General features: G+C 38.8%; 3 protein-coding genes across 11 annotated transcripts; 1 reads left to right on the forward strand and 2 right to left on the reverse strand.

The window, feature by feature from the left end:
- Positions 1–487: 487 nt before the first annotated feature.
- On the forward strand, positions 488–1,971 carry LOC137739332 (uncharacterized). Its single transcript, XM_068478892.2, has one exon. It carries the CDS (start codon positions 530–532, stop codon positions 1,778–1,780), a length of 1,251 nt encoding a protein of 416 aa, XP_068334993.2. The 5' UTR covers positions 488–529; the 3' UTR covers positions 1,781–1,971.
- A 1,477-nt stretch (positions 1,972–3,448) lies between these two features.
- LOC137739136 (SNF1-related protein kinase catalytic subunit alpha KIN10) lies at positions 3,449–10,292 on the reverse strand. 9 transcript variants are annotated; one of them, XM_088699599.1, is made up of 11 exons: positions 10,258–10,292; positions 6,487–6,685; positions 6,161–6,345; positions 5,901–6,083; positions 5,664–5,795; positions 5,246–5,431; positions 5,052–5,141; positions 4,901–4,984; positions 4,432–4,572; positions 4,068–4,310; positions 3,449–3,909 (listed from the first exon to the last, which is right to left on the reverse strand). In XM_088699599.1, the coding sequence occupies exons 2-11, from the start codon at positions 6,674–6,676 to the stop codon at positions 3,796–3,798; spliced, it is 1,548 nt and encodes a 515-aa protein (XP_088555725.1). In that variant the 5' UTR covers positions 6,677–6,685; positions 10,258–10,292; the 3' UTR covers positions 3,449–3,795. The 9 variants fall into 9 exon arrangements, with proteins under 9 accessions (XP_088555725.1, XP_068334742.2, XP_068334739.2 ...); XM_068478641.2 differs by lacking the exon at positions 10,258–10,292 and adding an exon at positions 7,689–7,899 and having other exon boundaries at positions 4,432–4,548; XM_068478638.2 differs by lacking the exon at positions 10,258–10,292 and adding an exon at positions 7,689–7,899.
- On the reverse strand, positions 8,408–10,396 carry LOC137740177 (uncharacterized). The gene is made up of 3 exons (XM_068479998.2): positions 10,258–10,396; positions 9,046–9,335; positions 8,408–8,718 (listed from the first exon to the last, which is right to left on the reverse strand). Exons 2-3 carry the CDS (start codon positions 9,311–9,313, stop codon positions 8,639–8,641), a joined length of 348 nt encoding a protein of 115 aa, XP_068336099.1. The 5' UTR covers positions 9,314–9,335; positions 10,258–10,396; the 3' UTR covers positions 8,408–8,638.
- Positions 10,397–12,420: the final 2,024 nt, after the last annotated feature.

Raw genomic sequence — 12,420 nt, forward strand, 5'->3', positions numbered from 1 at the left:
ATCGCCACACCAATAGCTCCTTGTTGCTCTCTCTCTCTCTCTGTGTGACTGTTTTCGAAGCCCACCCACAGAACCACAGCCTCCAATGGCATGCCACATGTCCAAGATGCTAATTCAAAATGGGCAAAAAATGTTTGCTTCTAAATGACGATTTTGCCCTCCAAACTAACAGAATCATGGATGAAATGTGTGATATTTAATGGAAGATGGGAATTTGGCCATAAATAAAAGTTTAGAGAGATAATTGGCTAAAATTTAAGTTTAAGGGGTAAATTAGTAGTAGGTTACAAGTTTAAGGAGGATTTCGACAAATAGGCCTATTGTTTATAGCCCGAGACTAATAAGAAAAAAAGGAATAAAAACAAACGGTAAGACCATTTCAGCATTCAATGATTCAATCATATGAGAAAATCTTCCTATTCCCCTACCTATAAATATGCACAATAGCATCAGAGCCAACTTCAATTAAATCAACCACTTGCAAATACATAGCATAAACTCAAAAGAAATTGATAGCTAGTAGCTAGAAATGGCAAGGAAGAGAAAAGTTAGTGAGGGAGTGGAAGAAAACACTACTACTTCAGGTGTGGGAACCATGGCTTGGGATGAGATGGTGAAGGAAGCTTCCGCTGTCGCCGAGCTAGGCGGAGCACGTAGGGCACGAAAGCGCTTTGTTGGTGTCCGGCAAAGGCCCTCCGGCAGATGGGTGGCCGAGATTAAGGACACCATTCAAAAAATTAGGGTTTGGCTAGGCACCTTTGACACAGCGGAGGAAGCAGCCAGGGCCTACGACGAAGCTGCCTGCTTGCTTCGCGGTGCCAACACCAGAACCAACTTCTGGCCTTGTTCCCAATCGCAATCTACAACTCCAGCTTTGCCCTCGAAGATCACAAACCTCCTCCTCCAGAGGTTGAAGGCAAGAAACAACGCCATCTCTTGCTTTCCTCCTTCTGCTCCTCTCCCTATCAACCACCACTACGATCAAAATCAAGCAATAGAAACCGATTTCTCCGAAACCCAATATACAGATTTTCTCAACGATCCCGAAGATTATTATATCACAAGCAACAACAACCAAGAAATCATCACTGATCACATCAGTGCAAGCAGCATTGACCACATGACGTCGAGCTTCGAATCATGCTTGACTGACAAGGAAACTGATCACATGGAGTACGGTAACTTGAGTGAAGTGGCGCAACAGACTTATAGCGGCGAAGATGCAAATTTCGCAGCGGAAGGATCGGAGGAAGATGTTGATCAAGAACAAGAAGAAGAGGAGGAAGTGAACGGAGATCAAGTTGGAGTGATAGACTTCCAGTTTGTCGATGATATCGGAGCATCCAACTCAAACTACTACTCTCCGTCGCCTTTCGAGATTGCTGAGGAGATAGAGGAGCCGGCTCCGGAGGCTGACAGCTATGCCGACGAGCCTTCCATGCTGAGAGCCGCCATGAAGAGAATGAAGTACGAGAGGAAGTTTTCGGCTTCTCTCTACGCCTTCAATGGGATTCTCGAGTGCTTGAAGCTGAGAATCGGATCGGGGAATGGGAAAGGGAGAGGGGTGTCTGAGTGTTTGAGCAACCTTCAGAGAGCGTGCAGTAACAAGAACAAAGAGGAGGAGGTTGTTACTGTAGCGGCGGCGGAACACCCACCAAATGATTCGAAACAGGAGGAGCAGGGTTCATCATCAATGGATGTTTCTCTGAGTAGTGATGGTGAATTGTCACTCTGGAGCTCACTTGATCTGCAGCCAATCTGCTTTTTGTCAACTAATTAGTTTTCTTTCTTCTTTTTTTCAAACAAACTCATGCTCTAATTTGATTCCACACATCAATTTGGAATTCCATTCTTTGCAATATTTGTGATATTCTAATATATTTCAAAGAAATAGTGAATTTTATGTAATTTGAAGTTTGGGTTCAAACTTCGACCCAATTAAAGTAATAATAAAGGAATATATTTTGCGCACTTCTATTTTCCCCTTCTATGTTCTAATTTTTCGAATTCGTCTAATAAAAGTGACAAGTACAGAAATAATTTCCTATAATTCTTCTTCTTCAAAAAAAAAAAAAGGTTTTATTAAATATTTGATTCAATAATTTGGAAAATTGAGGTTTTGTTTGGTGTATATTGGACATAAGCCAAGGGAAACCACATGTTAGACAAACACAACTTAAAAAAAATAGAGCTCATTTAGATGTGATTTTAAAATGACTGAAAGTGCTTTTGGTGAAAATGTGTTTAAAACCATTCTTTAGTAAAGATGCAAGTAAATCCTGAAAAAAACACATTAAGTGCTTTTGGAACCCAAAAACATTTTCTTTAAAAACGCTTGCAGTCTTTTTAAAAGCACATTTAAAAGCACACCTAAACCCTAAACCCGAAGGAAGACAAAGAGGCGCAGTGTGAATTATCAGATTTAATATCTAAGCTCCGATTTGCATCACTTTTGGAATATATTTTTAAGGGCGCTATCTCAAACCATAATTATGTCATTGTTTCAATGAAAATGGAGAAAAAAATTATTGTGTGGTACTAGAACTAGGGGTGGGTTCGAAAAACTGAAACTCGAAAAAACTAAACACCGAACCAAGTCAAATCGAATCAAACCAAAATTAGTTGGTTCGATTCGGTTTTCGTGGTTTGAAAAACCGAACCGAACTAAACCAAACCAAATAATCCCTTACCCTAAAACGACGCTTTTTTGAGTTTTGACTTTGTGTTTTCAACGATTTAATTTCTCAACGTAGTTCATTGTTAATAAAAATTAATTATCGATGTGTGTGAATCTTAATTTGTTTTATTATTTTGGTTTTCAATGTTTTCTGAGTACTCTACCAGGGAGTTATTTCTTAATATTTTTCTCATGGAATTAATAAAGTAAAAGCTTTAATAGATGCGATAAATGATAGAGCTAGCAAGAAACAAAGAATCTTAGTGCATGAAGGTGACGTACTTGAACTCTGATGTACCCTAAATCAGCTTAGGGCTGACGATGCATATCCACACTAATTGGCCATACAACGTTTCATAATTTCTTGATGCTCAGTATTCTTTGCCTGCTTGCACAAGCATTTTGCTCCGCTCTAACCACTCAAAAAAAAAAAAAAACCAAACCGTAACAAGCCGAACCGAAAAAAACTCAAAACTGAATAGAACCGAACCGTAATTTCCGTTTCGGTCAAAAACCGAACCGAACAGAACCTAACCGTAACTGGAACACCGCCACTACGCATCCAGCTATGTCCTGCTTAACCACAGGCGGATCATAACAGGCAGGCAAAAGCTGATGTAGAGCTTTTGTACTGGAGATGAGTAAATAGAGCATAAAAGAGGGTTTCAAATGATTTGTATCGATGATGGTAAATCATTTACAACTACGAGGCAAAACAATTTTTCGTCCAAGTTGCATAAATAAATTACAGTACTTTGAAATACACTTCAATTCCAAGGATATGAAGCCAGAAAGTTTGCATTAAAGCATTTCTCCAAAGGAGGTTAGTTCGTTCTTTCGTACAAATTTGTTCGTGACGACGAAAATTCGGGACAGACCACTTCAAATACCAAACTAGAAATGACTCGGCCAAGGCCAGTGTGGAATACTGGCTCAATAACAACACGATCACCCATATAAAACTGGGCAATGCGACGTAAACAAGTAAAGCAGCCCAAACTGGACAGGTTATATATACACATTGCAAGGTTTTTTCACAAGCGTTGCGATTGCAAGATTTTTTCACAAGCGTTATGATAGATTCACAAAGGACTTGTTGAAGGCCTAGCTCTCTACCGCTAAAGGACGCGAAGTTGGGCAAGGAAAGCGGCACAAAGATCCAAGAAGAGAAACTGCGGACCTTGGACCCTTTGAAGATCAAGCAGGTACTTCTCCTCCCGAGTTTTAAAAAGCTGTTAAGACCCAAAACAGCAGCAAAATATGTGAGCATTTCGTTCTGGATACATACTCGAGCAGTCGACTCCATTGATACCAACACAACAGTAGATTGATGACTAAATAAAATTTGAGAAAGTATGGGATTAAGGAGCGATCTAACAAAAACTATTACCTGTACTTCAAACTTGACCACATTTGGCATCTTCATAACACCATCACTTTCGATTATGCTGGATTCGTCTCCAAAATAATTGTTACTGTGCACAGAATTGTCGATCATGCCTTCATTATGACCTGGAGTGCCAGGAACCCACCTACACTTCATGTTGTAGTGTCCTATCTTCTTCCAACACACCTGCAATTCTTGTAAAGCTTTAAGGACTTCTGTCATTATTTCACGAGGATGTGCTCGAGACTGGCAATAAAAGGCAGCAATAGATCAACAACAATCATATTAAAGTTTGAAGTTCACAATGTCCAGAAGAGTCCTACTCCCAAATAATAATACTTCAGCCAGAAAGCCAAAGAAATTTAACCTGAAGGCCAAGAGCCCATTTCCTTTCAACAGGGAACTGTGGTCTAAAACCCATTCCTTGATACTCCATATATCCAGGAAGGCGGTGCCCAACAGGTGAAGCAGCAGTCTCACCTTGCTGCATACGATTGAAACCACATTCCTGGACCATATCAACAAAAATGAAACACAAATCCAAATGGTGCCAAATCTTAACAGAAACTGAACAGCAGAAAAGAATATATGTTGAGCGTGATAGAAACAGTTCAAGCCTTTGAATAAATTTTCCTCTATCACGTTACGTATATCTTGGCACATATTATGTTTGTACACAAATCTATCATATTCCTGTTTCCGATGCTGTAAAAGTTTCCCCTAGCTTCTTTCATGTTGTTAGATTATGGCCAACAGGTTTAGTCTTGGCTTCAAAAGAGGAAATTTTGTTTTCTAACCAAGCCGCTGGTATAATATCAAAAATGGAGGACACATACCAGTGTCTCCTGAAATTCAGCTCCAAGATAGCCACTGGATACACGGAAACGGTTGTCCAATAACAAATAGTATGCAACTGTTCCCTGAAACATGATGCAGATGGTAAGTCTCTGTTGGAAAATCAAGAGGATGAGTTCCAAAGGTACAAACCTCATTTTGTACTCTACCACGAAGTGACTCAACGAGAAGGTTCCTGTCAAATCCCATCTTAACTACCTCCTGAAGAATTTCTTCATCAATCTGCATAAAGAAAGGTGCCACTTGAAGAACTTATGATAATAGACAGAAGAAACCAGAAAATTCATTATTACTGCAATTTACAAACGTAAACAGAAGAAAGGAACCTTTTTTGCTTGTTGCATGGTGTCTGGTGGAGGAACAGCTAAATAACGAGGAAGATGAGCCTGGAACCATGCATGCTGACGAATCTCAGGGATGGTCATTCGCTTCATTGGATCAACTACGAGCATTCTTGGAATCAAGTCTCTTGCACCAGGTGACAAATGACTAGGAAGAGTGTATATCCCACCCTGAAGACAAAATGGTGTGGGTTTAGGTCAGGTAACTAATAATCTGCAAGCATATAACTATTTGATTCATGATAGCGAATGAAAAAAATTGATTGTCAGTGGACACAAAAAACCAAAAGCATAAACAGAATTAGATCTTAATATAATTTAAAAACAAAAGAAATAATATATCAGATGAAAACTGAAAAACCAATTTTATAGTAGTAAACAAAAGAACCAGATCTAGCAATACCTTTATTTTCTTAAACAAGTTAGGAATATTTTCATCATCAAATGGAAGTGTGCCACAAAGAAGAGCATATAGTATAACACCACAACTCCACACATCCACTTCAGGCCCAGCGTACAGCTTGCCAGAAATAACCTACCAAAGATAAAAGCGATGTATCATTGGAAAGAGAAATCAAGCCAAGACTGTAGCAAACTACTTCAAAATAATGTGAAAGACATCCAACTACAATCTTTATACCTCTGGAGCAGCATAATTGGGGCTGCCACAACTTGTCTTGAGAAAATGGCCATCACGCATTACGTTGCTCAGACCAAAATCAGCAATTTTCACATTGCATTTGGAATCCAAGAGCAAATTTTCTGGCTTTAAATCTCTATGAACAACCATGTTCCTGTGACAATACTCTACGCCAGATATTATCTACCAAAAAAAATATAACTCATATTATTAGCAAAAACAATAGTAAAATAAATACAACAAGACAATTGACAAATTACCTGTTGAAAAAAGTTACGAGCTTCATCTTCCTGCAGCCTACCCTTCTCTACTATATAATCAAATAGCTCCCCGGACTTCACATACTCCATCACGACATAAATGTCAGATGGTGTTTCAATGACCTCATAGAGTCGTATAATGTGAGGATGCATAAACAATCTCAATATTTTGATTTCTCTTCTCACTGCATCAAATTTAAGGGGAAAAGGGAAGGATAATACAACCAAGTACAAAGCTTTAATATTCTGAATTCAAGACAGAACTCTTAAGTAGAAAAGACAAATGATCAAATTCAATCATCGGTTTACAAAGATAGAGGGCTGACCTTTCTCTTCCATGTCCAAGTTCTTTATCTTGCGGCGGTTAAGGATCTTGATAGCAACTTTATGTCCAGTTAATGCATGCTCTGCAATTTTAACCTTTCCAAAAGAACCAATACCAAGAGTCTTTCCGAGCTTGTAATTTGATAAATAAGTATCCGCACTGCTGCCACCACGGCCAACCGGTCCCTCCATTTTCCTAATCTAAATGTACATCAAATATTCAGATAAACGTGCAAGAGATAACACCAGTTTTTACATTCACATTAGCCATCCTCATGGTCATGGTTAGCGGGGAGAGACCATACCAAATTCATGTGATACAACATGCACCAACATATACATGAAATTTAAGGTCTTACAGTAATGTCAATATATACTTTTAAAAGATATCTCTTAGTCATCAGTCAAATAATAAAATATCGAATATACCCACAGGGATTTATAAAAAAAAAATATATATATAAATTCGAGAACCGATAATTGTATAGTACATATCCTCACTTTCAATTGGATCCTATTTTATTTTTAGTTTTATTTTTCCAACAAATCCCCACTGGTTCCATATCTCACACCCTTCTCTCTTTCTTCTCCGGCTCTCTCCTCTAGCTACCAGTTTTTATTCTTCAAGTGCACAAATCGAATTACTTAAACCCCACAAGATTTGGAAAAGCAATGCACCACACTCTTGATTATGTGTTTGTCAAAATTTAAATTTGTAAGATGTTTGTTATGAAGTATGTGAAATCAACATAAAAGTTTAAATTTTGACATTACCCCAGCAGACATTACAAGAGCAATAAGCTACCTATCTTGAAAAGCCCTCCCATCCCTGATTTCGATAGATCAGTCATCCAAAAATCCCAAAAACACAGTAAGGAAGATAAACAACAGGGAAAAAAAAGCAGAGATTGAAGAACCCCACTTTCAAATTCGAAACAGAAAACCAATTTCGCACAAACCAATCAGTAAAACCTTCAATCACAACAGAAAATTAATAATTCCCAATTTTTACAAATTCTGTAACATTTTCCCCCAATTTTTCCAATACCTGCCTAATTTCCAAAGAAACCCAGCTGCAACAGATCTCAAAAAATATCGATAAAACACACACAATTAACAATAATACAAACCAACACACATTCATGCAATTCTACTCAAACAGACAACACAGAAAAAAGGAGAGAGAAAGTAGCGAGAGAGTTACAGAAAATTAAATCCGAAATTGAAGTCGCAAATACGCAAGGTGAAAAGGGTTTCTGCCTTCGAATTGGATTGAGCAAATTGCGGTCGGAGATACCCAGAAATCGAAGAAAGGGGCACGCAGAAGGGCTCCTTGTCGTCTTTATTCTTTCTCGCTTCGCTTCCCGACTCTCACTCACTCCGCCACCGGGCCCACAACCAACTTGTATTAATCTAATTTACTAATCTCAATTATTTCCACATCAAATGACTGATTGGCCCATGGGATTTGGTGAAACGACAGTGAAGTTCCCTTGAGTTGGTTTTGTATTGTGGGGGTAAAATGGACATTTTGCTCGATTGGGTTTGAGGATTTCTTCTCGGTATTGACCCTTAGGAATTAGGAGTTGTAAATTGAGCTTGGACTTTTTTTTTTTTTTTTTTTTTTTTTTTCCTGTTTAAAATTTTTTTCTGTCAACTTTCTTGACATGAAATCGAAGTTCTAAGTTTTACGTAACTGAAATAACTAATTTTTGAATAACTAGCAGGAGATAGCGATGATGTTTACTGACGGGAGAGGGATTCAAATACAAAACCTCAGGTGTAAAGACGAATGCTCCATTTTGTGGTTCATTCACCCCTACATAGCTACAAGTTTCATTCGTTCACCCCAACCAGGGTGTTTCATTCTCACAGTTTCAATCAAAATACTGAAAAAATAGGCATAATTTGGCTACAAGAATATGAACACAAACTTCTGCTGGATAAACAGTCTTAAAACCTACGAGCCGGAGAAAATACCAATGCGATGAACTGTGTATGCGTGTGCTGCTTCAATAGCAAGAAGTCATTTAACAACAAATAAATGGAAAAGAAGTTACATATGGACCGTTCATGTGTTCTATACAACGTGGATTTTACATGACCGTGTCCGTCGCCGCAAGCATTATTTGGAAATTTGGAGGCAAAAGCCCTCTAGTAGTCCGGAATGGAGGCAAAACGGTATCCTTTTGCACCTCTCCATGCATAATATGCAATTCGTGTCTCGTAAAAGCCTGCAGGTCATAACATTTATAAGAAATCAGTCAGTCAATCAGCGTACTGAGACACGTACGAAGTATTTCAGAAAATGTATCCAGATAGGCAATTGCCAGACTCAGAAATACGGTTTTATGCTTTGCCCCTATGCTCGAGTATTTACATCAAAGCGGAAATTCAACATAAGAATTAGGGCACGTAAAAGTCATATGAAGTTATCCATTCTAGAATCTAATCCCGCCTACATTAGCATTCACCATATTGTCAATCAGTCTTATTAACTGTTAGTTCTCACAAAAGACAATTATAGATAAAGAATGAAATGGAAATATCTTTTGACTAACCAGGGAGGAAGGTGAGGATTCCGAGCGCCAAAAGGCCATAGGCTTGAGTCAGCTCCCCTCCCATGTGACCGGTGAAAATGAAGTATGAAAGAAACAGAAGCAAAGATCCAAGAGAAAGCAAGAAAAGAGCAAGAACTATGGATTTCCATGGGATTTTATCAAATGACTTTGGCGTATAGTCAAACCGAGGGTCATTGGGTCTTCCATAAACATCATCATCATCATCCGTAGCAAGAGGGCTGTAACGAACATTGCGCCTAGATGACATCACCAAGGATGTTCAATAAGACCTGAAGATCAAGAAAGGAGCAGATATGAATGCAAGGTATACGATCAGGTAAACTTTTACTCATGAACAAATATGCCATCACCAAGGATGTTCAACGAGACCTGAAGACACACGAGGTTTAACTTTTTTCTAACACAAGAAAGTAAAATGTAAGATATGAATGCAAATATGCAAACACAGTGAAATGTGAAAAAGGTTAATAGATACAAATGCTAAAACTGAATTTCTCTCGCAACACCATTAAAGCTAAAACCAACCGCCCACCTCCTCCGACAGGGCATATGGGAAAAACGAAAAAGAAACTCAAATTGCATTGTCAAGTTACAACACTGCAAACTCCACAATTAAGGTGGCATAAAAAACGTCGAAAATCCATAAACCATGTGACCGAAACTTGACAAAGCATGCTTCTTTCTTCTCAGAACGAAGAACAATAAGTTGGGTTTCCTCCTCCCAGGATTGGATTGAAGTACAGAAAAGATAAATAGAACCATTCAAAGACTACCTTATCGAATTCTATACAATTGTATACGATCATGTATACTCCTTCGAACAAGGAAATAAAACTCTCCACACAAACAAAAAGAATCAGTTTTAAGAACAGAATCATTGGCTGGAAGAAAAAGTACAAAAATTTGCAGAACAGAAGAAAATTATGTTCAATTCTTCATATGAAAAGCCAAATGAAGGATCAAATTTCAAGTACTTAATCTGACAAGCCCCAAAAGTACCTCGATTAACAAGTCAATTAACGTTAATCATAATACAAAAATAAAAGGAACAAAAGTATCCAATAAAACCAGCTGCAAAAGATCTCAGAAACTATCAACAAAATTAACAATCATACAAACCACCACACATTCATGCAATTCAACACAGACAATACAGAAAACAAGAGAAAGGAAGCAGAGAGAGAGAGTTACAGAAAATTAAATCCGAAATTGAAGTCGCAAATACGCAAGGCGAAAAGGGTCTCTTCGAATTGGATCGAGGAAATTGCAGTCGCAGAGGCCCAGAAATCGGAAAAAGGGCGACGCACGCTCGCTTCGCTTCCCGACTTTCACACACTCCGCCACTCTGGCTCTGTAAGCAAAGGGGATCACACGCTCAGCCGTTGGATAGGCTTTAATGAGGTTGTGCTGCTGAGATTTAATAGGCCATGAAGCATTTTTTTTTTTTTTTCCTTTTTCTTTTTTCATTAAATTGTAGTAATGGCTTCTTCACTTTAACGTAATTAGAGTAATGATCATTTAACTAAACATTCATTACCATTAGTCCCTAAGGGGGCGTTTGTTTGACCGGATTAAGGGGGACTGGACTGGACTAGACTAGACTGTAGTCCCTTGTTTGGTCTGGACAAGGATTAGGTTTAATGGGACGGACTCGCCCCGACTGAACGTTTCGCTAAACGTTCTTAAGGAGACCCCTCAATTTCAAGCGGACTGCTAGTCCCGTTCTCTCCCCCGCCACTGATCCCTCGTCGTCTCCCTTCTCCTTCGCCCTCTCCCTTCTGATCCGCACCTTTGCCCACTCCCTTGGGCCTTCACTATGCCACCCAAAAGCCTAAACCCAGACCTCAAACAAAACTGAAAAACAATCCATTGATTCCTTCCCTTCTTCTTCGTTCAATTCACTCTCTTTCTCAGCAAAATCGTCATGGTTGCAACCACCAGACCACCACCAGACAACCATCACCAGAAGCTCGCCGTCGATCTCCGCATTCGCGCGCAACCCAGACGCAAGTCGGGACCAAAAGCGTACCAAATGCTCAAGCACCTGCAAATCCCCACATAAATTCAAAACAAAAAGGCAAAATCACCAGAGAATCCTGAGATTTTTCGAGAAAATCAGGAGGCACTGCGTGGAGAGCTCCGATGAATCCTCCATGCGAATCTTCTGCATAAGGAAAAGAGGGAGAGGTTAGGGATAAAGTGGACGAAGGGAAAAAAAGGAGAGGGGGAGGAGAGAGTTGCCGGAAGAAAATAGGGAGAAGTTGCAGAGAGAGGAAGAATATTTTGGAAAAATGGAGAAACAGAATAAAAAGAAGGAGATGAGAGGGAGAATGGCGGAGGAAAAGAGGAATAGGGTAGAGAGAGATTATTTTAGGAATAAATAAATAAAAAAATTTGGCCCTTACAGAAGAATATATGATTCTAGAAACAAATAAAATGATAAATTAATAATAAAATATTAATAAATATAGATAAAATAATATAATATTTGAGTTAGATAATTATCCAACTTCTTAGTCCGACACTGCACCAAACGCTTCACTAAACTAGTCCAGCTTAATCTAGTCTAAGCCAGTCCAGCTTAATCCCTGAAGCTAATCTAGTCCGAGACAGTCCGGTGCAACAAACGCACCCTAAACTTATCAAAACCTGCAACTATGGTCCCTAAACTAAAAATTCATTTCTATTGGTCCCTCAACTTTAACCCAACTAGATAAATGGTCCCTCAATTTTAACCCAATTATAGCAACGGTCATTCCAACATAACTCATTTTAACAAAATTCTAATGAAGTTGACGAAAAAGATTATAATTACAAGTTTTGATGAGTTGAGGGATCCCAATTATAGCAATAGTTCATCCAACATAACTCATTTTGACAAAATTTTGACGAAATTGACGAAAATGATCATAGTTACACATTTTGATGAGTTGAGAGATCCATGGTAATGGATTTTTAGTTTAATGACCATTGCTTCAATTTAATTAAAATTAAAAGAACATTGCTACAATTTACTCTTCTGCTTTCTCTTCCTCGCGAACGAGGCACAAGCACGAAGCTGAAAGAAGCCAAAGCTTCAATTCCCAATTGCGAACACAACAAGATTCGGAGACATCTTTGTGAATTCAGGTATGGTTTTCCTTCACCTAGAAAATTATAGGTTCAGCGATTCGAGTGTTTTTTTTTTCTGAAGTTTATGGGGCTGTGTAACGAACATTGCGCTCCTAGATGCCATCACCAAGGATGTTCATCAATTAGGTAGAAATGTCATGATCTGCAGCAACCGTGAACAGTTTGGTGAAGATGTCAGCTTGTTGCCATTGATGTGTGCTTAGCTAGTTGCATTCTTCGTGC

Source organism: Pyrus communis, chromosome 9 (genome assembly GCF_041283825.1).
Source record: "Pyrus communis isolate YQ-2024b chromosome 9, ASM4128382v1, whole genome shotgun sequence".
Taxonomy (NCBI): domain Eukaryota; kingdom Viridiplantae; phylum Streptophyta; class Magnoliopsida; order Rosales; family Rosaceae; genus Pyrus; species Pyrus communis.